A 26697-nucleotide genomic window follows, 5' to 3' on the forward strand; every position below is an offset into this window, starting at 1 on the left:
GGCCAGATTCACATGACCGTGTTCGGTCCGTGATATACGGTCTGTATGTCGGATGCATTTCCCAGACTGAACACACTGCAGGGAGCCGGGCTCCTAACATCATAGTTATCTATGACGCTAGGAGTCACTGCCTCGCTGTGGGAAAACTGTCCCGTACTGTAATCATGTTTTCAGTACAGGACAGTAGTTCCATGGAGAGGCTGGGACACCTAGCGTCATAGATAACTCTGATGCTAGGAGCCCGGCTCCCTGCAGTGTGTTTGGTCTGGGAAATGTGGCCGACATAGGGACCGTATATCACGAACCGAACATGCCTGTGTGAATCCGGCCTTACAGAAAGGTAAGAAAAGACAGCAGTGAACTGTGGGAGAGAGGAAGAATCTGAGTGCAAGCTACTACCACCGATGAGTGCATGTGGTTCTGACAAATTGGACTTCAGGTTCAGGTTTGGAGAATGTGGCACAGGCCTTAAAACCAGCAGGTAAGATTGAGTCACTATATAATTCACACATGGATGGAGGAGGGGGCATACCGATGTATACAAAGACAAATAGTAACACACAGGATAACTCTGTACGAAAACCGGTACAAATCCTACATGCCCACTCTCCTGGATTGTCAAGAGGAGATCTGATACACTCCCTGCAAATGAGGCGAGTCTTCTGCAAAAGCTGCTGGATGTCAGAAGTAGGGCCGCTCTACGTAGACTATAGGGACAAAAGTATTGGGACACACCTCAGAAACATTGAATTCAGGTGTTTCATTCAGTCCCATTGCAACAGGTGTATAAAATCCTGCACCTCGCCATGCAGTCGCCTTTACAAACATTTATGAAAGAATGGGTCGTTCTAAAGAGCTCACTGAATTCCAGTGTGGTACTGTAATAGGACGTCACCATTGTAACAAGTCAGTTTGTGACATTTCTTCCCTCCTATAAATTCCACAATCAACTGCAAGTGATGATACGACAAAGTGGAAGAGTTTAGGAACCACAGCAACTCAGTCACAAAATCTCCAAACATGTAAAGTTACAGAGCGGGGTCGCTGAGCGATGAGGCGCATTGTACATAAGAGTCACCAACGCTCCGCTGACTCAATAACTGCAGAATCCAAACCTCCTCTGGCATTATTAACCCCACAAAAACTATTCGCCGGGAGCTTCATGGCATGAGTTTCCATGGCTGAGCAGCTACATGGAAGCCTTACATCCCCAAGCAGAATGCCAAGCATCGGATGGAGTGGTGTAAAGAACGCCAATACTGGACTCTGGAGAACGTGTTCTGTGGAGTGATGAATCAGGCTTCTCTGGCAGTCTGATGGATGAGTCTGGGTTTGGTGAATGCCATGAGAACGTTACCTGCCTGACTGCATTGTGCCAACTGTAAAGTTTGGTAGGAGGGATAATGCTATGGGGTTGTTTTTTACGGGTTGGCTTAGGCTCCTTAATTCCAGTGAAGGGAAATCTTAATGCTTCAGCATACAAAGACATTTTGGACAATTGTAGCTTCCAACTTTGTGGCAACTGTTTGGGGTTCAGCCCTTTTCTGTTCCAGCATGACTGTGCCCCAGTGCACAAAGCAAGGTCCATAAAGACACGGTTGGGTGAGTTTGGTGTGGAAGAACGTGACTGGCCGCACAGAGTCCTGACCTCAACCCCATCCAACAACTTTGGGACAGGCCCTCTCATCCAATATCTGTAAGATGTGCTAGTGTGCGATCCTCTAAGAAGACTCTGACTACACCCTGAGCCAAATTAAACTATAGAATAAGGGAACCATTACTGCTGCCAATTTGACACTTATATGTTATATATGTCAGTGTATGTTTACCAATAAATGTGTGTTGTTCCACGTTTTAACAGCTTAATAAAAGCTATGTTTTATAATTACTCCTTCCTTACTATTTTAATATAACTGAAACTGGAAGGAATAACGGGAACCAGCCCGTTGTTTAGAATCTGAGAATCTTACTTATCCTGTGGATATGCCTTAACTCCTTAACGACCGCCCAATGTCTTTTGATGGCAGGCGGTGCAGGTGCTTCGTTTACAGTGACGTCTTTTGGCGTCACTGTAGAAGAGGCTGATGAGCGATCCTGTGAGCGCTCATCCTCTACGCAGGAGTCGCAACTTACAGCTCCTGTTCAGAGAGCAGCCTGCTGACCACAGCTGGGGTCGGAAGACATTTCAACCCCAGCTGTTTAACTCTTTGATTGCCGCGGTCCGTGACCACGGCATGATCAAAGGGAATTCCCCTCTTTGATTTCGTCATCGGAAACCCGGTGACGTGATGAAATACCAGGGAATCCCTCAGCAGTCAGCCCTGTGTACCTAGAAAGGGCTGTCTGTTCAGTTTGCACCCTATGTGCTGCCCTAACAGAAGCCTGTGTCAAAGTCGCCGTAGTCAGTTATACTGACTACAGGGATATAAATGGACGGTCTGTCTTCTCCAAATGACTGATACAAGAGACTGAGTGTGGGTGTAAAAGTGGGGGTAGGCCACAGCTTTTATTATAGTATGGAGGGAAAAAACCTTGTCAGCTTCGTTACCGGAAGATCTTGATCTTGTTGAAAATAACCGTCACCTCGCGTTCCCCTGCCACCGCTGCCGCAGTGGGCACGTCTTAGTTGGTACGGCAGGTGACTGTTCTCCCATCGTCCCTAGCCTGAACGGACAAGGCCCCTCCACATCGCCAGCTGTGAGTAGGAACAAAGAAACAAAGGGACAGGATCAGTAATATACAAATTACACGTAGAACACGTATTACATGTATAACAATCAATGGCAAACCTGCCAAAACGTCAAGATAACTACAACAATATAATTGGAGTTGAACAGAAGAAACTAAGATATTACTTTACAACGATACAAGCCCCTAAAAACAACTTTTGGGGTGGGCGGGCGGGTTCCTTCCAAGCGCCGGAGGGGAGTCAAAGAGGAAGTGACTCCCCTGTGTAACACCATTTATATGGGTGGGAGGGCCCACGCAAAACCCCTGCTAAAACCCCACCCTACCTAGGAAAACAGACTGCAGGGTAAATCCCTTAAGGAGACGGAAAGCGGATTCAATATCGGACATAGCCAACAGGGCACCCTGGCCCACCTTTGATACTACTTGAACGGCTCAGTCAAAAGACATGTAAGACACGACCGCCTCCTCCTTAGGTATACCATCATTGACTGAATCACCCTCTGGGAAGGACAATTGATGGATGAGTCTATATTTGCCGGGTTCTTTCTTGGGGACCACACCCAAAGGACAAATCCGAAGATTCTCCAAAGGTGGAGTGGTGAAGGGGCCAGCCACTCTGCCCAGGCTAACCTCTTTATCCAACTTATCCTGTACCACTGAGGGAAATTCCTTAACAGATTTTAAATTCGCAGCAAAAACAACAGCCACTTGCCTTACATGCGGAATATAAAAATCTTTTGAAAAACCTTCAATTAGCATTAAGGCTTCCTCTGTCCTGTGATACCTGTCCAGCCGTGGGCGCATCTTTTGGACGCTCACTGGTGTCCTCCGGCTTACCTGAAGACACGAGTCTGGCAGGCATCTTACCTTTTTTGAACAAACGCAAGGCTGTATGCGAGCCACCGCGGAAGGAACATTCATGCTTAAATTTACATGAGGCAAAGAACCTGCAATGACCCTTGTTAAAGAACCTGCTGCGGACTGTACTGAATGTCCCGCAGCGGCGGATGACTGAAAGGGGTTAGACGACTTTTGAGACAACATTAGTTGAATCCAAACATCCGTAGCTTTTGAAAACCAGCCGACCTCCGGCCTCAGCGCCAGACGTCGTCTGAATTCTTCATCATATCTCCACCAAGTCGTGCCCCCATGTAATTTATAAGCCAAATAAATCGTATCTAAATACGTAAACAACTCAAAACCTTTTTCTGGGTGCTTTTTACTAAACACACTCGCTAAAATAGCAAAAGCTTGCACCCAATTCCCAAATATTTTATCAACTTTAGGCTTTTTATCATCCGATTTCTCAAACCGTCTCTCCTTATCCACTGTTAGCTGTTCCGAGGATAATAATGACCATATATCAACAAATTCACATTTTTCCACTTTTTCCCTCCTTTACGAGGATAAATGCATCCCCAAGGGGGCGACGCCACAAAAATACGAATCCTGAAATAGTAAACCCGGATGAGCCGGGGCCGGCTCAGGCTGTGCAATGGTTCCCCCTGGAGGATGGGACCCTCCAATTTTGCCAACATACATTTTAAAACATCCAACATTTCACCCCCGCCACTTAAGACGGCCTTACCCCAAGCTGGAACGCAGGACAACTCACCTGTCATATGCATAGAGGGTAGTGCATCAGGAGTCGGCACACACGTAGGCAGCGGAAGAACTACGGTAACCACAGCAGCAGGCGCAGATGAATGTATCTCCTGCCCCCGGTCGTGGGACCACCTGCTCCGCCCATGTCTCCGGCTCCTATGCGAACACCTCGTAAAACGACTGTCCCTACTACTCACAGACGATGACGAGGAATATTGACCAGACCAGCCCCTGCGGGAACTGCGGGAACGTCTCCAACTGTGCCTGCTCTTTGAACGGCGCCTATGACCGCTCCGGCGTTCCCCGCTACGAGAACGCCCAGGAGAGCGACTGCGCCTCCTACTCCTATTGTCCAAGCGGCCACTTGACCCAGCCACAGAAGGGGAAAGGCTGCGCCCACCATGGGGCCCATCTCTCTGGCATTAAATACAGGCCCTGTGACGCTGTACAGCAATGGGGATCTGAGCATCATACGTAGGCGTGCTTGGCACACAATCAAAAAGTTTATCCGAGCTGTTCAGGGTTTGAGAGCCAAGCTCCTCCTGGGGAGCCACATCACCTGCATTCCTCCCCTGTTAAGCTTGCTGCCTAGCAGAACTAACACTAGGGGGCAGTGGTGCCGTGCTCACGGTGGGAGGAGGGGTTGTTGGGAGGGGTTGCTGGTATGGCCGACCCACGGCCAAACCACCTAGCCAAACTACCTGGTAGCTTGGTAACTGGCTGCTGATCCGCAGCCTCCAAAGCCACCCCACTATCTGCCATGTGTAGACTAGCAGTAGGGGATATCGCCCTCGTGATCCCCTGCTGGCCCGCACGCCGCTCTGCTAATGCTGTGCGGTCACATGTCGCGGCACCCCCAGCCGCCGGAGCTGTATTAGGCAGCGCCCAGGGTTTTCTGACAAGGCAGAGCCGGAGAGGGACTTAGGTGGGAGGCGGGACGGCAGCGCCGCACAGGCCGCGCCTGCCTAACTGCTGCCCTCCCAGCCACATCAGATGGCTGATCAGGGGGAGAACTGAGCAGTGAGGAGAGCCAGCCGGCTCCCTTTCTCTCAATCTTCTCCTTTAGGAGAGCCATTAAAGCCGCGTCTGCCATGCTTTTTACTCTACCAGGTAAGTAGGACAGTCTCTAGGGTTCCTTCCAAGGGCCGGAGGGGAGTCAAAGAGGAAGTGACTCCCCTGTGTAACACCATTTATATGCTAAAACCTGCTAAATCCCCACCCTACCTAGGAAAACAGACTGCTGGGTAAATCCCTTAACCCCTTAAGGACGCAGCTTTGTTTTTGCCTTAAGACTCAGAGCCCATTTTTTAAATCTGACATATTTCACTTTATGTGGTAATAACGTCGGAATGCTTAAACCTATCCAAGCGATTCTGAGATTGTTTTCTCGTGACACATTGGGCTTTATGTTCGTGGTAAAATTTGGATGATATATTCAGTGTTTATTGGTGAAAAATTGCAAAATTTAGAGAAAATTTATAAAAAATAGCATTTTTCAGAATTTAAATGCATCTGCTTGTAAAACAGACAGTTATACCACCCAAAATAGTTACTAGTTCACATTTCCCATATGTCTACTTTAGATTGGCATAGTTTTTTGAACATTCTTTTATTTTTCTTGGACGTTACAAGGCTTAGAACATAAACAGCAATTTCTCATATTTTTAAGAAAATTTCAAAAGCCTTTTTTTAAGGTACCTGTTCAGTTCCGAAGTGGCTTTGAGGGGCCTATGTATTAGAAACCCCCATAAATAACCCCATTCTGAAAACGAGACCCCTGAAAGTATTCAAAACAGCATTTAGAAAGTTTATTTAACCCTTCAGGCATTTCACAGAAATTAAAGAAAAGTAGAGGTGACATTTGCAAATTTAACTTTTCTTGCTGAATTTCAATTGTATTCAATTTTTTTCTGTAACACAGAAGGTTTTACCAGAGAAACACTACTAAATATGTATTGCCCAGATTTTGCAGTTTTTATAAATGTCCCACATGTGGCTCTACTGTGCTCGTGGACTAAAACACAAGCCCCAGAAGCAAAGAAGCACCTAGTGCATTTTGAGGCCTCTTTTTTATTAGAATATATTTTAGGCAGCATGCCAGGTTTGAAGAGGTGTTGAGGTGCCAAAACAGTAGGAATCCCCCAAAAGTGACCCCATTTTGGAAACTACACCGCTCAAGGAATTCATTTATGGTTGTTGTTACCATTTTGACCCCACAGGTTTTTACACAGCACGTATTTGAATTGGGCTGTGAAATGAAAAAAATTAAATTTTTTGCAATAAGATGTCATTTTTGATAAAAATTTCTTATTTTCACAGGGAACAAAATACCCCATTTTGTTGCCCAATTTGTCCTGAGTGCAGCAATACCCCATTTGTGGCGATAAACTGCCGTTTGGGCCCATGGGTGACCTCAGAAGGGAAGGAGCGCTGTGTGTTCTTTGGAGTGCAGATTTTGCTGGATTGGTTTTCGGGTGCCATGTCGCATTTGCAGAGCCCCAGACGTATCAAAGCAATGAAAACCCACCAGAAGTGACCCCATTTTGGAAACTACACCCCTCAAGGAATTAATTGATGGGTAATGTGACCATTTAGACCCTATAGTTTCTTCACAGAACTTATTTGAATTGGGCTGGGAATTTAAAAAAAATATATATTTTCCAATAATATGTAGTTTTAGCTAAAAATTTCTTATTTTCACAAGAAATAAAACACTTAATTTTGTTGCCCAATTTGTGCTGAGTGCAGCAATACCCTATTTGTGGTGATAAACTGCCGTTTGGGCCCATAGGAGGGCTCAGAAGGAAAGGAGCGCTATTTGTTCTTTGGAGTCCAGATTTTGCTGGATTGGTTTTCGGGTGCCATGTCGCATTTGCAGAGCCCCAGAGGTATCAAAGCAATGTAAACCCACCAGAAGTGACCCCATTTTGGAAACTACACCCCTCAAGGAATTAATTGATGGGTAATGTGACCATTTAGACCCTATAGTTTCTTCACAGAACTTATTTGAATTGGGCTGTGAATTTAAAAAAAATATATATTTTCCAATAATATGTAGTTTTAGCTAAAAATTTCTTATTTTCACAAGAAATAAAACACTTCACTTTGTTGCCCAATTTGTCTTGAGTGCAGCAATACCCTATTTGTGGTGATAAACTGCCGTTTGGGCCCATAGGACGGCTCAGAAGGAAAGGAGCGCTATTTGTTCTTTGGAGTCCAGATTTTGCTGGATTGGTTTTCGGGTTCCATGTCGCATTTGCAGAGCCCCAGAGGTATCAAAGCAATGGAAACCCACCAGAAGTGACCCCATTTTGGAAACTACACCCCTCAAGGAATTAATTGATGGGTAATGTGACCATTTAGACCCTATATTTTCTTCACAGAACTTATTTGAATTGGGCTGGGAATTTTAAAAAAATATATATTTTCCAATAATATGTCGTTTTTAGATAAAACATTTCTTATTTTCACAAGAAATAAAACACTCCATTTTGTTGCCCAATTTGTCCTGAGTGCAGCAATACCCCATTTGTGGTGATAAACTGCCGTTTGGGCCCATAGGAGGGCTCAGAAGGACAGGAGCACGATTTGTTCTTTGGAGTCCAGATTTTGCTGGATTGGTTTTCGGGTGCCATGTCGCATTTGCAGAGCCCCAGAGGTATCAAAGCAATGGAAACCCACCAGAAGTGACCCCATTTTGGAAACTACACCCCTCAAGGAATTCATTTATTGGTGTTGTGACCATTTTGACCCCATAGTTTTTTCACATAACAATTTGAATTGGGCTGGGAATTCAAACAAAATAAATTGTTTCCAATAATATGTAGTTTTGGCTGAAAATGTCTTATTTTCACAAGAAATAAAATACTCCATTTTGTTGCCCAATTCGTCCTGAGTGCGGCAATGCCCAATTTGTGGTGATAAACTGACGTTTGGGCCCATGGGAGGGCTCAGAAGGAAAGGACCACCATTTGGCCTACTGGGGATTTTCTGGTGCGAAGTCATGTATGCAGAAGCCCCAGAGGTACCAGTACAGTTGAAACCACCAAGAAGTGACCCCATTTTAAAACTACACCCCTTAAGGCATTCATCTAGAGGTGTAGTGAGCATTTTGACCGGAGACATATACCCTATAAACTGTAATGTGTGTTCCCACGGGTATGGCAATACCCTCAATGTGGCTGTTATCAGCTGCCTGGGCACGCAGCAGGGCTCAGAAGGGAAAGCTGAGAGGGATAAGCTGTGCGGAGTACATCAGGGTAAGTAAAACTGGAGTAAATTAAAAATCAAGGGATGTATGATACATTTTGAAGCACTCTATCATACGGAGCCTTAGTTTTTCCGGACACGTGTCACATCGATATATTGTGTTCTTCCTTATCCCCCTCTTATAGCAGATTTTGTACCTCTTTTGACTTTTTCCTTTCTTGCCAGTTTGGGGAACTTCTCCTGGAAAGTGTTGCCCTGGTATGATGCGTGTGGACCCGCTTCCAGAAGTACTGGGTGCCCCCCCTTCTTGGTCCCTAAAAATTAGTTTCTTGATAACCACCTCTTGAAATTCCAGGAAAGTTCCCGTCTGGCCTGCACATCGACGTAGCACATATACATTGTACAATGACATCTGTATGATCTGCACGGCCAGCTTCTTATACCACACCGCATGGCGCTGTAGGGCTTCAGGACTTGATCTGACAAGTCCACCCCTCCCATGTACCTATTGTAGTCCAGGATGCAGTCTGATTTGGGGGTCTCTGTACTGGTAACTCGTACAGGTACATGGGTACTGGTGTGGCATCTCTCTTGTCCTTGTACTTGACACTCAATATGTTGCTGCTAGATTGTGCCCTGAGCTCACCCCTTCTGAGTGTTTGCCCTGCAGAGTCTTAGGGAGGCCTCTCAGATTTCATCTAGCGGTGCCGCATGCCGCAGCACTTCTGGAAGCGTGGCAGTTGAAGAGTGGGACGCTGGTATAAAAATTATCCAGGTAGAGGTGGTGACCCTGGTCCAGCAGTGGGTGCACCAAATCCCACACAATTTTTGCATTAACTCCCAGTAAGGGGGGGCATTCTGGGGGCTGAATACTGGTGTCCTTCCCTTCATACATCCTAAATTTGTAGGTACTGATGCCCGCTCGCAGCTTATACATCTTCACGCCATACCTTGCCCTTTTACCCGGCAGGTACTGGCGAAATTGAAGCCTCCATTTAAAATGTACCAAGGACTCATCAATAGAAATACAATTCTCGGTGGTGTATGCTTGGGAAAACCGGGCACTGAAACGGTCTAATAGGGGTCTCCGTTTATACAAACGGTCAAAACTGGGGTCATCTTGGAGTAGGCAATGCTCATTAGGAGAAGCGAAGTATTGCCTCATTTTTTTTTTCTAGGTTTCAGTTCAGTTTTGAAGTTGCTTTGAGGGGCCCATATATTAGTCACCCCTATGAAACACCCCATTTTAGAAACTAGACCCCTCAAAGTATTCACAACAGCATTTAGAAAGTTTATGAACCCTTTAGGTGTTTCACGGAAATTTAGAGCAAAGTAGAGGTGAAATTTACATATTTATTCTTGTCAGAAAATCCTTTTTATACCATTTTTTGCTATAACACAAAAGGTTTTACCAGAGAAACGCAACTTAATACTTATTACCCAGATTCTGCAGTTTTGAGAAATATCTCACATGCGGCCCTCGGCCCTAGTGCGGTAATGGACTGAAGCACCGGCCTCCGAAGCAAAGGAGCACCTAGAGGATTTTGAGCCCTCCTTTTTATTAGGCACCATGTCCGGTTTGAAGAGGTCTTGTGGTGCCAAAACAGTGGAAACCCCCCAAAAGTACCCCATTTTGGAAACTAGACCCCTTGAGGAATTCACTGTAGTTTTCATGGGGTGCATGCGACTTTTTGATCAGTTTTTATTCTATTTTTAGGTGGCGCGGGGACTAAAAAACAGCAATTCTACTATTGTTTTTTTATTCTATTTTTTTACAGTGTTCACCGTGCGCTATAAATGACACATTGACTTTATTCTGCGTGGCGATACGATTACGGCGATACCAGATGTTTATAGTTTTTTTATGTCTTATGGCGTTTGCACAATAAAATACATTTTGTAAAAAATCATTCACTTTTTGTTACCTTATTCTAAAAGCCAGAACTTTTTTATTTTTCCATCAATAAAGCCGTGCGAGGACTTATTTTTTGCGTAACGAACTGTAGTTTCAATCATTACCATTTTTAGGTACATGCGACTTTTTGATCTCTTTTTATTCCATTTTTGGGGATTTGAAGTGACCAAACAATTGTGATTTTGGTACGGTTTATTATTATTTTCTTTTACAGCGTTTACCGCGCGGGATAAATAATGAAATAAATTAGTAGTTCAGGCCGTTACGGACGCGGCGATACCAATTATGTATAGTTTATTTGTTTATTTATCTATTTTTATTAATAATAAAAGACTGATAAGGGAAAAAGTGGTATTTTAACTTTTATTACTTTTAAAACTTTTATTTTCTTATTTTTACACATCTTTTTTTAACTTTTTTTTAACTTTATTACTTTGTCCCACTAGGGGACTTGAGGGCAGGGGGCCCTGATCGCTATTCTAATACACTGCACTACATGTGTAGTGCACTGTATTAGAGCTGTCAGCTACTCACTGACAGCAAGCATAGTGGGTCCTGACTTTGTCAGGACCCACTAGGCTTCCGTCGATGGCATAGCCGGACACCATTGTTTGGTGTCCGGTTGCCATAGTTACAATCGCCGGCCGCTATCGTGTAGCAGGCCGGCGATTGTAGCTTAACCCCTAAAAAGCCGCGATCGCTATTGAACGCGGCTTTTAAGGGGTTAATCAGCGGGGACACAGAGATCGGTCCCCGCTGTAGGAGCTGCGGCAGCTGCTGAACAAGACAGCAGCTGTCACAGCTCCTGTACGTGTCGGGAGGACGGCCGAAAAGGCCGTTACTCCCGTGACGTAATATTAGGTCATGGAGAGCGAACGATACAGCTACCATGACCTAATAGTACGTCCAGGAGCGGGAAGGGGTTAAGGGGACATACCCTATAGTCACCAGCTCCCAAGCTTAAACAGCATGGGGGCTGTGAGTATTTGCATACAGGAGTATGCTAATACATTACAAGTAAAAAATTAAGTTATAAATAAAGTTATCCCTTAATGGGATTGAAAAAAAAGTAACAAAAATAAATAAAAAAAATGTACCAAAAAAGTGTCATTCTTTTTCATAAAATATATTTTATTGCCCCTACATTACATAAAAACAAAAAACCTACATATTAGGTATCTACACAACCGTAATAACCTGAAGAATTAATTTAACAGGTTATTTAGTGTGAAACGTGAACGGGATAAAAAATACACAGAAAAACTATGCTGAGAATCGCTTTTTCCTATATTCACTTCGTAAAAATAATTTTTTTGTACCCCAAACTGCGAAAAAATAAATAAATACAAATTCTCCTACATAAAACAAGGCCTCATATAGCCACATCAATGAAAACATATAAAAGTTATGGCTGCTGAAATGCAGAGAGGTAAAAACAGCAAAATGGATCTTGTCATTAAAGCCTTTTCAGGCCCGGTCGTTAAGGGGTTAATGTATGTGATGAGAGTTGTATAAATATGTAAGCAGTGAGTTCCCCTTGTGATGGCTGCAGGCAGACAATGTCATAATTCATGGCTGTATGAAGGGAAGCACAATGATGGCAGTATTGTTTATAGGGATATTCTGCTGACAGTATTGTTTATATGGACATTCCGCTGACAGTATTGGTTATAGGGACATTCTGCTGACAGTATTGGTTATATGGACATTCTGCTGACAGTATTGTTTATAGGGACATTCTGCTGGCAGTATTGGTTATATGGACATTCTGCTGACAGTATTGGTTATATGGACATTCTGCTGACAGTATTGTTTATAGGGACATTCTGCTGACAGTATTGTTTATAGGGACATTCTGCTGACAGTATTGTTTATAGGGATATTCTGCTGACAGTATTGTTTATAGGGACATTCTGCTGACAGTATTGTTTATAGGGACATTCTGCTGACAGTATTGTTTATAGGGATATTCTTCTGACTTTATTGTTTATAGGGTATTCTGCTGACAGTATTGTTTATAGGGACATTCTGCTGACATTATTATTTATATGGACATTCTGCTGACAGTATTGTTTATAGGGACATTCTGCTGACAGTATTGTTTATAGGGATATTCTGCTGACAGTATTGTTTATAGGGATATTCTGCTGACAGTATTGGTCATAGGGACATTCTGCTGACAGTATTGGTTATAGGGACATTCTGCTGACGGTTTTGTTTATAGGGATATTCTGCTGGCAGTATTGTTTATAGGGACATTCTGCTGACAGTATTGTTTATAGGGACATTCCGCTGACAGTATTGGTTATAGGGACATTCTGCTGACAGTTTTGTTTATATGGACATTCTGCTGACAGTATTGTTTATAGGGACATTCTGCTGACAGTTTTGTTTATATGTGTAGCGTCCATGGCCGCGGGCCGTCGGGTTCACTCACCTCCCGACGCCCGCAGCCATGGATCCGTGAGCGCTGGTCCCCATCTCCCTCCTAGGAGACGCCAGCGCTCACTTCCGTTCGGCTGTGTACAGTAGGGTGCGCGCGCACGCTTGCGCCCAGCCTTAAAGGGCCAGCGCGCACAAATAGGAAGTCGTCATCATCATCAACTGCCACGATTTCCTGGTCTATAAGAAGGCCCCAGGCTTTCTAATCCTTGCCTGAGCGTTGTTAGTTTTCCCAGTCTGTCTTGAAAATGGTCCCTTAGTGTTTCCCATTCCAGTTGTTACCCGTGCCTTGTTCCCCGTTCCTGTTTCCCGTGCTATGTCCTGTGTCATCTGCCACGTCCGGTGGAATCCACCACGTCCTGTGTCATCTGCCACGTCCTGAGGAATCCGCCACGTTCTGTGTCATCTGCCTCATCCGGAGGAGTCCGCCACGTCCTGTGTCTTCTGCCACGTCCAGAGGAGTACGCCACGTCTGGCGCAACTTGCGGCTCCTGTGTCATCCGCCACGTTTGGCGCCATCTACTGCACCCATCTCCATCTGTTCCAGAGCTGCGGCCACCATCTGGACTATTCAGGTACCCTTGTGCGGGACATTGTATTTCTGGGGTGTCCTGTTGTTTGGCCAGCTGCCTCCCCGCTACGGCGGTACGGCCTAGTGGGTCCACTAACCCGCTCCGTGACAGTACGCTCAGGCCATGGACCCCGCTGGTCAACCTGAGACTTTGACGACACAAGCCATGCTGGCCGAGATGGAGGATCTCCAGTCACGACAAGACCAGCTCCTCCTGTCGGTGAACGCCATAGCCCATCGGCTGCTTGCTCCAACCACAGTCATCACCGCACCCGTTCTTGCGGTTCCGCCTGCTACACTTCCTGTCTGTACTGGTACCAACCCCCTGTGTTTCTTGCCGCTACCTCCACGCTATGACGGAGATCCGAGGTCCTGCAGGGGATTTTTTAATCAGTGCCTGATCCATTTCAGACTACATGCCAGGTCCTTCTGTTCGGATGATGTCAGGATCGCCTTCATCATCTCTCTCCTTACTGGCAAAGCCCTGGCATGGGCTAATCCTCTGTGGGAACATCAGGGACCAGAGACCCAGGACTTGCAGTGCTTCCTACAGACCTTCCGCTCGATCTTTGAGGAACCTGGGAGAGTTTTTTCGGCTGCTGCATCCTTGCTAACCCTACACCTTGGAGACCTCTCCGTGGGCGAGTATGCCATCCAGTTCCGTATCCTGGCTGCTGAATTGACCTGGAACAACGAGGCTTTGGTGGCTACATTCTGGCAGGTACTGTCTTCAGGGATCAAGGACGAGCTAGCTGCTCACGATCTGCCATCTACCCTGGACGATCTTATCCTATTCGCCTCCCGAGTTGACATGAGGATCCGGGAACGTTCCCAAGAGGTTCTCCGGGAGAGAGAACTTCCCAGGATGGATTCTGCTGTCCCGCAATCCCCCTTAGTCATCCCACCAGAGGATTCGATTCAGAGGAATTATGTCAAGTTGTCTACCCAGGAGAGACAACGCAGACGCACTTCTGGACTTTGTTTGTATTGCGGCCGTGGAGGCCATATTGTGCATCTTTGTCCCCAGAAGCCAGAGAGACCCCCTTGCCTAGGATTGGTTGGAGAGACAACCCTAGGTGGAACGGAACCTAACAGGTCATTCGGTTCCAAATTGACTATTCCTGTGACCCTAGTATCCGGCGAAAGGACGCATCAAGTCTCTGCCTATCTTGACTCTGGCTCTGCTGCAAACTTCATCCAGAAAGAGCTTGTGGATCATCTTCAGTTGCCCACAGTTCCCCTAGAGACGTCTTTGGCTGTTGCCTCAGTTAATGGACTGCCTCTGCCTGATCCCATCATTTCTAAAACCAAGCCGTTGAAGCTCCAGGTTGGAGTCCTGCATTTCAAATTAATTTCTTTCCTTGTTTTGCCCAAGGCCATCAATCCTGTTCTGCTGGGCCTGCCTTGGCTTCGACTACATGCCCCAGTCCTGGACTGGAATTCTGGAGAGGATCTCCAATGGGGCTCCAAGTGCCATGGTCGTTGTCTGTTGCAGATCCATCCTGTCAAGCCTCCTCTGCCTCAGTCGTTGGCGGGACTGCCTCCCCAATTTGCTCAGTATGCAGATGTTTTCAGCAAAAGGGAGGCTGAGACGCTGCCTCCACATCGGATTTATGACTGCCCCATTGAACTGGTTCCTAATGCCTCTCTCCCCCGTGGACGGGTATATCCTCTCTCCTTGCCAGAGTCTCTATCCATGTCGGCCTATATCAAGGAGAATCTGGAGAGTGGTTTCATACGAAAGTCTTCCTGCCCGGCCGGGGCTGGATTCTTCTTCGTTAAAAAGAAGGACGGATCCCTTCGTCCCTGCATTGACTACAGGGGCCTCAACCTGATCACAGTCAAGAACAAATACCCGTTGCCACTCATTTCTGAGCTGTTTGATCGAATACGAGGAGCCAAAAAAAATTCTAAGCTAGACCTGCGGGGGGGCTTACAATCTAGTCCGGATTCGCCGGGGTGATGAATGGAAGACGGCTTTTAACACCCGGGACGGGCACTACGAATACCTGGTGATGCCCTACGGACTGTGTAACGCTCCCGCAGTGTTTCAGAAGTTCGTAAACTATATATTCCGAGATCTACTCTATGTCTGTGTTGTTGTTTATCTCAATGATATTTTGATTTTCTCCCCAGATCCGACGACTCATCGGAGGCATGTCCGTCAGGTTCTACTACGATTAAGGGAGAATCATTTATACGCCAAGCTGGAGAAGTGCGTCTTTGAGAAGAGTTCTCTGTCCTTCCTGGGCTACATCATCTCGGATCAAGGCCTCAAGATGGATCCTGAGAAAGTGAAGGCTGTCCTGGAGTGGTCACGTCCTCAAGGCTTAAGGGCCATACAGCGGTTCCTGGGATTCGCCAATTTCTACCGGGAGTTTATTCCTAACTTCTCTTCTCTGACGGCTCCCATCTCGTCCCTTACCAAGAAGGGTGTGAACGCCAAAGTGTGGACTCCAGAGGCAAAGTCCGCATTTACTAGCCTCAAGAAAGCCTTCACTTCAGCCTCGACCCTCCATCATCCTGACGTATCTCGGCAGTTCTCTCTGGAAGTGGACGCTTCCTCTGTTGATGCAGGTGCACTTCTGTTCCAGAGCAGCTCCAAAGGAAAGGCAGTGGTATGTGGCTACTACTCAAGACTGTTTTCTTCTGCTGAGCGCAATTACTCCATTGGAGATCAGGAGCTACTGGCCATCAAATTGGCCCTGGAGGAGTGGAGACATCTTCTAGAGGGCGCTGCTCACCCCATCCTGATCTTCACCGACCACAAGAACCTCACCTACCTTCAGTCTGCACAACGACTGAATCCCCGTCAAGCCAGGTGGTCGCTGTTTTTCACCCGTTTCCAATTTCTGCTCCACTACCGTCCCGCGGACAAGAATATGAGGGCCGATGCCATGTCCAGATCGTTTGAGACAGAAGACACGGTGGAGTCCCTTCAGACAATCATAGACCCGTCCTGCGTTGTCACCGCTTATCCTCTGCAGATTAGAGACATCCCTCCTGGGAGGACGTTTGTTCGGTTGGCAGACAGGAGAAGAATTCTCCGCTGGGGACACAGTTCTAAACTGGCTGGGCACGCCGGTGTGTGTAAAACCCGAGACCTGATTGCTTGTCACTTCTGGTGGCCCACGCTACCTAAAGATGTTCTGGACTTTGTCTCTTCTTGCACGGTGTGTGCCTCTAACAAAGTGACTCACTCCAAGCCTTCCGGGCTGCTCCAACCTCTGCCTGTACCCAATGCCCCCTGGCAGCACATTGCGATGGACTTTGTCACAGACCTTCCTCCCTCAGCAGGATGCAACACTGGGTGGTGGTGAACCGGTTCTCTAAGATGGCTCATTTTATCCCGCTGACCGGCCTACCTTCTGCTCCTCGTCTGGCGAGTCTCTTCATTCTACACATCTTTCGCTTGCATGGCCTGCCTCTTCACATCGTGTCAGATCGGGGTGTTCAGTTTACTTCAAAGTTCTGGAGAGCCCTCTGTAAACTCCTGGATGTGAGTTTGGACTTTTCCTCAGCCTATCACCCCCAATCCAATGGACAAGTTGAAAGGATCAACCAGATCATGGAGAATTATCTCCGCCACTTCATCTCTTCACAGCACGATAACTGGGTACAGCTTCTTCCATGGGCCGAGTTTTCATACAACAACCACACAAGTGAGTCCACCACTTCCACTCCATTTCACATCGTGTACAGTCAACATCCCAGAGTCCCTCTTCCTGTGTCGACTTCATCTCAGGTACCCGCTTCTGACTCTGCATATGGGGACTTCCTGCAAATCTGGCAACAGACCCGGTCCTCTATTTTGCTGGCGGTAGATCGCATGAAGTGAAAGGCGGATACTAGGAGAAGAGAGCCGCCTCAGTATCTTCCGGGGACTAAAGTTTGGCTGTCCTCTCGGAACATTCGCTTGAGGGTGCCTTCATACAAGTTTGCTCCCAGGTTCCTTGGTCCTTTCGAGATCTTGCAACAGATCAACCCTGTCTCCTATAAGTTGCCTCCTACCCTCAGAATCCCTAACTCCTTCCATGTGTCCCTCCTGAAACCAGTGGTCCTGAACCGCTACAGCAAGACTTCTAGTTCCACAGTTGCCCCCAGCGGTCCTTCTGATGTATTCGAGCTAGAAGAGATCCTGGACTGCAAATGGGTAGGAGGAAGGACTTTCTATTTGGTGGACTGGAGAGGGTTTGGTCCTGAGGAGAGGTCCTGGGAGCCAGAAGAGAACCTCAGTGCTCCTGCTCTTATTAAAAAATTCCTCTCTCGCTCTGGCCCCAAGAAGAGGGGGCGTAAGAGGGGGGATACTGTAGCGTCCATGGCCGCGGGCCGTCGGGTTCACTCACCTCCCGACGTCCGCAGCCATGGATCCGTGAGCGCTGGTCCCCGTCTCCCTCCTAGGAGACGCCAGCGCTCACTTCCGCTTCGTTCGGCTGTGTCCCGTAGGGTGCGCGCGCACGCTCGCGCCTGGCCTTAAAGGGCCAGCGCGCACAAATAGGAAGTCGTCATCATCATCAACTGTCACGATTTCCTGGTCTATAAGAAGGCCCCAGGCTTTCTAATCCTTGCCTGAGCGTTGTTAGTTTTCCCGTGCCAGTTGTTACCCGTGCCTTGTTCCCCGTTCCTGTTTCCCGTGCTGTGCCTTAGTATCAAGTCGTGCCACGTCCTGTGTCATCTGCCACATCCGGAGGAATCCGCCACGTCCTGTGTCATCTGCCACGTCCGGTTGAATCCCCCACGTCCTGTGTCATCTGCCACGTCCGGAGGAATCCGCCACGTTCTGTGTCATCTGCTTCGTCCGGAGGAGTCCGCCACGTCCTGTGTCTTCTGCCACGTCCGGAGGAGTCCGCCACGTCTGGCGCAACTTGCAGCTCCTGTGTCATCCGCCACGTCTGGCGCCATCTGCTGCACCCATCTCCATCTGTGCCAGAGCTGCGGCCACCATCCTGACTATTCAGGTACCCTTGTGCGGGACATTGTATTTCTGGGGTGTCCTGTTGTTTGGCCAGCTGCCTCCCCGCTACGGCGGTACAGCCTAGTGGGTCCACTAACCCGCTCCGTGACAATATGGACATTCCGCTGACAGTATTGTTATATGGGCATTCCGCTAACAGTATTGTTTATAGGGATCTTCTGCTGACAGTATTATTTATATGGACATTGCGCTGACAGTATTGTTTACATGGATATTCCGCTGACAGTATTGGTTATATGGGAATTCCGCTGACAGTATTGTTTATAGGGATATTCTGCTGACAGTATTGTTTATATGGACATTCCGCTGAAAGTATTGGTTATAGGGATATTCTGCTGACAGTATTGTTAATAGGGACATTCTGCTGACAGTATTGTTTATAGGGATATTCCGCTGACAGTATTGGTTATATGGGCATTCCGCTGACAGTATTGTTTATAGGGATATTCTGCTGACAGTATTGTTTATAGGGGCATTCTGCTGACAGTATTGTTTATAAGGATATTCTGCTAACAGTATTGGTTATAGGGACATTCTGCTGACAGTATTGGTTATAGGGACATGCTGCTGACAGTTTTGTTTATATGGACATTCTGCTGACAGTATTGGTTATATGGACATCCTGTTGACAGTTTTGTTTATATGGACATTCCGCTGACAGTATTGTTATATGGGCATTCCGCTAACAGTATTGTTTATAGGGATCTTCTGCTTACAGTATTATTTATATGGACATTACGCTGACAGTATTGTTTATAGGGATATTCCGCTGACAGTATTGGTTATATGGGCATTCCGCTGACAGTATTGTTTATAGGGATATTCTGCTGACAGTATTGTTTATATGGACATTCCACTGACAGTATTGGTTATAGGGATATTCCGCTGACAGTATTGGTTATATGGGCATTCCGCTGACAGTATTGGTTATAGGGATATTCCGCTGACAGTATTGGTTATATGAGCATTCCGCTGACAGTATTGGTTATATGGACATTCTGCTGACAGTATTGTTTATAGGGATATTCTGCTGACAGTATTGTTTATAGGGATATTCTGCTGACAATATTGTTTATAGGGACATTCTGCTGACGGTTTTGTTTATAGGGATATTCTGCTGACAGTATTGGTTATAGGGACATTCTGCTGACTGTTTTGTTTATATGGACATTCCGCTGACAGTATTGTTTATATGGACATTCTGCTGACAGTATTGTTTATAGGGACATTCTGCTGACAGTTTTGTTTATATGGACATTCTGCTGACAGTATTGTTTATATGGACATTCTGCTGACAGTATTGGTTATATGGACATTCTGTTGACAGCTTTTTTTATATGGACATTCCGCTGACAGTATTGTTATATGGGCATTCCGCTAACAGTATTGTTTATAGGGATCTTCTGCTGACAGTATTGTTTATAGGGATATTCTGCTGACAGTATTGTGTATCCCGTTAGTGACCGCCAATACGCCACTAACGTGCTTTATTCTGATGCATATGCCTTTTTACGGCACTGCATCAGGATGAGTAAACAGAGCAGGGAGCCATCAAATCTCCCTGCTCTCAGCTGCCAGAGGCAGCTGAGGGCTGGGGGCATCCCTGCTCTGCCATATGAGATCGATATTAGTATCGATCTTACCCGTTTAACCCCTCAGATGCGGTGCACAATAGCGTGTACCGCATCTAAGTGGTTTTGGAGAGAGGGAGCTCACTCTCTCTCCCACCGACACCCGGCGATAGGATCGCCGAGTGTCTGTGTCTCCAATGGCAGCCGGGGGCCTAATAAAGGCCCCCAGGTCTGCCTGGAGCGAATGCCTGCTAGATCATGCCGGAGGCATGACCTAGCAGATGCCTGTCCGTTTTAAACGGACAGGCAGTAATACACTGCAATACAAAAGTATTGCAGTGTTTTATAATAGCGATCGGAGAATCGCATATTATAGTCCCCTAATGGAACTAGTAAAAAAGTGAAAAAAAAAGTTTAATAAAGTTAATTTTAAAAAAAATTGAAAAGAAATGAAAAACCCAGCTTTTCCCCTTACAAAATGCTTTACTATTAAAAAACCAAAATAAAGTAAAAAAGTTACACATATTTGGTATCGCCGCGTCCGTAACGACCCCGACTATAAATCTATTACATTATTTAACCCGCACGGTGAACGGCGTAAAAAAATTAATAAAAAACTATGGAAAAATTGCTGTTTTCTGTGATTCCTGACTTGAAAAAAATTTGATAAAAAGTGATCAAAAAGTCGCATCTACTCCAAAATGGTACCAATAAAATCTACATGTTGTCCGGCAAAAAAAAAAAGCCCTCATACAACTGCATCGGCGGAACAATAAAAACGTTACGGCTCTTCAAATATGGAGACACAAAAACAAATGATTTTGAAAAAAAATCGTTTTTACTGTGTAAAAGTAGTAAAACCTACAAAAACTATACAAATTTGGTATCGTTGCAATCGTAACAACCCGCTGAATAAAGTTATTGTGTTATTTATATCACACGGTAAACGGCGTAGATTTAAGACGCGAAAAAGAGTGGCGAAATTTCAGGTTTTTTTCTATTTCCCCCCAAAAAAAAGTTAATAAAAGTTAATCAATAAATAATATGTACCTCAAAATTGTGCTATTAAAAAAATACAACTTGTCCCGCAAAAAATAAAAAAGTTAGAGCTCTTGGAATGCGACGATGGAAAAACTTAAAAAAGGCTTGGTCATTAAGGTTTAAAATAGGCTGGTCATTAAGAGTGTATAGGGACATTCTGCTGGCAGTATAGGGACATTCTGCTGACAGTATAGGGACATTCTGCTGGCAGTATTATTTATAGGGACATTCTTTGCTAGAAAAGATGGCAACCCTAGGTTTCTATAGTAGCACAACTGACTCACTATGTGGATGGACTATATGCATGGATTTCTTGTCATGTGACCTTCACTTTATAAATGTGTTCTTCTATAAGCAGTGGTCACATGACGTCCATGCGAAGACATGCAGATATATCAGTACAGTACTCCCGGCATAGCCAGCTGTATATCTAGAGATTGCCATGGAGAAATGCTGTCACCTGGAAGTGCTGGCGCCATTACCCATTGTATCCGCATCAATTCTCTGCGTAATTCACTATTTATCTATGAATGACAGGTGAAGCAACGCCTCTATTGTACCGCAGATTGTGACTGGTCCGATTTTAACAACCTAGTCTTCGATTGGCTGTTTGTCGCAGTCATATATTGCAATTGGCTGTTTGTCTGGGTCATGGAATACTGCACGTGATTGCGTTCCTCGTACGCGATTAGCTGGCTGTCATCAGCTAAACCTCTGATTGGCTGCTTGTATGTGATTGTAAGGAGAATACACAGAGCGGCTCTGTATGTGGAATGTGAATGGAAAAGCCGGAAGAGGCGCACAGTGACCACCAGGGGGCGCCGACTATAGCAGAGCAGTAGGATTAGACCGTACATCGGGTCATGTGCTGCTGTGTGATGGGTTCTTCATTGTAAGGAAGTTAGACCCACCTCAGGGCAGGAGATCACTCATGAGACATAGGTGATCCATGATCGTGCCCTCCTAGCCTCCGCTCTACTACAGTCACACAATGCTGAAGTCAGTGACCCGGAGCAGTGCTTCATATGACAGGCTGTCTGACCCTGGGAAGGTAATGCTACAATGTTTCATTTTACTGCTGAGCGTGTGTGTGTGTGTGTGTGTGTGTGTGTGTGTGTGTGTGTGTGTGTGTGTGTGTGTGTGTGTGTGTGTGTGTGTGTGTATATATATGTTTGTGTGTGTGTGTATATATGTTTGTGTGTGTGTATATATGTTTGTGTGTGTGTATATATATATATATATATATATGTGTGTGTATATATGTATTCTCTATTTATTTATTTTTACTAATGATTAGTATGATTGAAGGGGTATCACTATGATCACATAGTTCTGTTTGGTGTAGTAGTTTATAGTACAGTATATTAGTGATTTGTTCTGGTCATCTGCAGCGTCCAGCCTGTAGTATATTCCCAAATTCACTTGTTTCGTTACTTTTTGTCCGTGTTTTATTCTTCTCAGCTATTTATTGCTGCTGACACATTAACAGATCTGTGCTCTGAAGCTGAAAACCAAATTGTGTTTTGCTCTAAAAACTGCAAAAAGTACCAGTCAGAAGTATACAACCACTGTCCTCAGACTATGCTGCCCTATGTAATGTGTTTTTTATTGCGCTTGGGCTGATCGGAGATTGAACTTGTCCCCATACTATGCTGTCTTACATAGGGGAACATAGTCTGATTGATGTCTGCCGATTTAGGGATAAGCATTAGTTCAGCCGACAGCCCCAAAACATACGAGGGTGCATAGTTTATCGAAGATGATCTCTGGTGCCCACATAAAAGAAGTCAAGCAAAAGGTATTAGCAAAAAGATGTCCTTGCATCACAAAAATGTGCATGTTCCTTATCAGAAGAAGTTATTTGTCATCTACAACATGGCAGAGAACAGCCAGTAGTCACCGACAAACACAATCTATTTGTTACCAGATGTTTGGTCGGTGTTGCAAGAATCTGCCAATTAGGGCTTATTCAGACGAACGTTTCGTTTTTGCTGCGCAAAAAATGCGGCGTTTTGCGCGCGCAAAAAACACTTGACAGCTCCGTGTGTCATCAGTGTATGATGCGCGGCTGCGTGATTTTCGCGCAGCCGCCATCATAGAGATGAGTCTAGTCGACGTCAGTCACTGTCCAGGGTGCTGAAAGAGTTAACTGATCTGCAGTTAACTCTTTCAGCACCCTCGACAGTGAATGGCGATCACAATATCGAGAAACCTGTTAAAAAAAAAGAAAAAGTTCGTACTTACGGAGAACTTCCCTCCCGGCCGTTGCCTTGGTGACGCGTCCTTGGTGACGCGCCTCTCGACATCTGGCCCCACCTCCCTGGATGACGCCGCAGTCCATGTGACCGCTGCAGCCTGTGCTTGGCCTGTGATTGGCTGGAGCTGTCACTTGGACTGAATTGTCATCCCGGGAGGTCAGACTGGAGGAAGAAGCCGGGAGTTATCGGTAAGTCAGAACGTCTTTTTTTTTTTACACGTTCATGTATATTGGGATCGGAAGTCACTGTCCAGGGTGCTGAAACAGTTTAACTCTTTCAGCACCCTGGACAGTGACTATCTCCTGACGTGGCGTACCGGAAATTTTTTTGCCGGGTTCGGCCAAAACGAGTTCGGCCGAACCCGGTGAAGTTCGGTTCGGTTGTCCGGGTTCGCTCATCTCAAAGACACTCCATTTGGATGTTTATAAACAGAAAAGCACGTGGTGCTTTTCTGTTTACATTCATCCTTTTGACAGTTGGTCCGCGAAACAGGCAGTTCGCACGGAAGTGCTTCCGTGCGACCTGCGTGGTTTTCACGCACCCATTGACTTCAATGGGTGCGTGTTGCGCGAAATACGCGGAGATATTGACCATGTCGCGCTTTTTGCGCAGCGGACAAACGCTGCGCAAAAAGCACGGACTGTCTGTACTGCCCCATAGACTTGTATTTGTCTGTGCGTGGCGCGTGAAAACCACGCGGCCCGCACGGACCCAATACACGTTCGTGTGAATCCGCCCTTAAAGGAACACTCCTGACATTATATGTCTAGTGCGGGGCCGGAGGGGTCACTGCATGATACAGGGATTCTCTTTTTGGTGGTTTTGTTTGAATCTCTGTGTCCCCTCCGGCCCTGCACCACTAGATATAACACTGTGTATCAGTTATAAACCGTGTGTATCTGGAATACCTAGATACTTGAGAACTTTTAAAAATCCTCTTCAGGGAGATAAGCCCCTTCTTTTTTTTTTTTTTTTTAGAGTACATGCCCCTTAACAATGCCCAAGCAAAGTAAACGTTTAGGAAGCGCTGCTTTTCGGGAGGTTCCGAAAGGCTCCTTTGGCGACCAGTACTCTTCCAGTAATGTAGGAGGTCTCCCCAGACGGTCCAGGAGAGTTGGCAAGTGTGCCTTTAAAACTTTATGCAGGTGCCACTGACAATCTGATGTCTATAAGGTTGGATTTTTACCTGTCGGGTCCTTTATTTTCCAAAGATAAGTGGCTGCCAGGCACCTCTTCCACCGCTTATTTTCCTCCTCCTATGGAAATTGCATGCCCATTTGGCCAAAGCTGAAGGTAGGCATGTTAAAGTGGTTATGTGTGGACAGCAAAGTATTAGCAGTGTAGCCACTGCAGTGTATGAGTACACTCGCTAATGTACATTCTGGTCCCTCGTAGCTCTGGTTATGAGATTTTAATCGATTTTTATAGCGCTCGGGGGGGGGGGGGGTAAGTCTAGTTGCGCTGTCTTCCTTCGTGACAACACGACTCTTCGTCATGTGACCGGCCCCTCTGTACTCTACGTACAAACAGTAGCAGTACTACAGCAAATACATAGTGTACAGCGGGGCCGGTCAAATGGTGAAGAGTCGTGTCGTGTTGTCCTGAAGGAAGACCGATGTTTGCACACTAGACTTCTGCTCCCCTGCCAGCGCTATAAAAATCTATCAAAATCTCATAATCAGGCCCGTCAAGAGGCCAAACGTCTGTTAGACTCGGCTCCACAACGTGCACTCCAAGTTTGTAGGAGTAAGTTCTATGAATTTGGTAACAAAAGCGGACGCATGTTAGCAAGGCATTAAAGACTCAGTTGGCCCAATCCCATATACCAAATATTAAATCTCCTTCTGACCATGGAGTTCACACGACCCCCGAGATTGCGGAATGCTTTCATACCTTCTACTCTGATCTATATAACCTTCGACCCTCAGCTGGCTCTTCCTCCCCGGATCGGGCCTCGCTCTCCTCTCCTTTCACGCCTCTAGCTAGTGCAGTGGCTGAGGAGATGGATGCTGATTTTACCTTGCCGGAGATCCTTGCAGTTATTAAGGGTCTTCTGGGGGGGAAGAGTCCCGGACCGGATGGATACACGGGCAAATTTTATAAAACACTGACAGACTGTTTGTCACCACTTCTTCTCCGAGCCTTTAATTCTATTTCTCCTGAAGTCTTGTTTCCCACGGGCTCCACTTTGGCTCATGTCACGGTTATTCCTAAACCGGGTAAGGATCCCCAGTTATGCTCCAGCTATCGCCCCATCTCCTTGCTCAACGTGGACTTAAAAATCTATGCAAAATTGCTTGCTAACAGGTTAAATAAACATCTTCCCCATTTAATTCATCCGGATCAGGTGGGATTCGTACCTGGCGGGGAGGCGCGTGATAATACCCTGAAAACCTTAGACATCATTCATCATGCCCAGTCCCATCACATCCCTCTCATGATACTGTCTCTGGATGCTGAAAAGGCGTTTCGATAGGATATCCTGGCCCACCCTTCTCTAGACTCTCCAACATATAGGCCTGGGACCGTCCCTTATAAGTAAGATTATGGCCCTCTATCAATCCCCATCTGCCCAATTAAAAATAAACGGCTTCCTATCTGCATCCTTCGCTATTCACTAGGAAGGGCTGTCCTCTCTCCCCATTGCTGTATGTCCTCGTTATGGAGCATCTCCATCCGGGGCACCTCGGATATTAAGGGTATTCTGATAGGCGGGACGGAATATAAGTGCTCTGCTTTTGCTGACGACCTTTTGGTCTATCTTACAAATCCGCATGTGTCTCTTCCATCGTTGATGTCCGAGCTGTCCCGTTTTGGATCATGGTTCAACTTTAAAGAGGCTCTGTCACCAGATTTTGCAACCCCTATCTGCTATTGCAGCAGATAGGCGCTGCAATGTAGATTACAGTAACGTTTTTATTTTTTAAAAACGAGCATTTTTGGCCAAGTTATGACCATTTTTGTATTTATGCAAATGAGGCTTTCAAAAGTCCAAGTGGGCGTGTATTATGTGCGTACATCGGGGCGTGTTTACTTCTTTTACTAGCTGGGCGTTCTGACGAGAAGTATCATCCACTTCTCTTCACAACGCCCAGCTTCTGGCAGATCACGCTGTGACGTCACTTCCCCAGGTCCTGCATCGTGTCAGACGAGCGAAGACACATCGGCACCAGAGGCTACAGTTGATTCTGCAGCAGCATCAGCGTTTGCAGGTAAGTAGCTACATCGACTTACCTGCAAACGCCGATGCTGCTGCAGAATCATCTGTAGCCTCTGGTGCCGATGTGTCCTCGCTCGTCTGACACGATGCAGGACCTGGGGAAGTGACGTCACAGCGTGATCTGCCAGACGCTGGACGTTCTGAAGAGAAGTGGATGATACTTCTCATCAGAACGCCCAGCTAGTAAAAGTAGTAAACA

The 26697-nt window shown here is 46.1% G+C and overlaps 1 protein-coding gene and 1 long non-coding RNA gene across 2 annotated transcripts in view; one reads left to right on the plus strand and one right to left on the minus strand.

Moving 5' to 3' along the window:
• Window positions 1–2473: 2473 nt before the first annotated feature.
• Window positions 2474–21531, minus strand: LOC142741551 (uncharacterized). Its single transcript, XR_012881192.1, has 2 exons — window positions 21481–21531; window positions 2474–2695 (listed from the first exon to the last, which is right to left on the minus strand). It is a non-coding gene; the product is annotated as an uncharacterized LOC142741551 (long non-coding RNA).
• Window positions 21532–21808: 277 nt separating this feature from the next.
• LOC142743586 (multidrug resistance-associated protein 1-like) overlaps window positions 21809–26697 on the plus strand; it is a 73813-nt gene continuing 68924 nt past the window's right edge. The window contains exon 1 of the mRNA XM_075854496.1: window positions 21809–22071. Within this exon, the coding sequence (XP_075710611.1) occupies window positions 22012–22071 (60 nt within the window). The 5' untranslated portion in view covers window positions 21809–22011. The remainder of the gene's footprint in view (window positions 22072–26697) is intronic.

The sequence above is a fragment of the Rhinoderma darwinii genome, chromosome 2 (genome assembly GCF_050947455.1).
Source record: "Rhinoderma darwinii isolate aRhiDar2 chromosome 2, aRhiDar2.hap1, whole genome shotgun sequence".
Taxonomy (NCBI): Eukaryota; Metazoa; Chordata; class Amphibia; order Anura; family Rhinodermatidae; genus Rhinoderma; species Rhinoderma darwinii.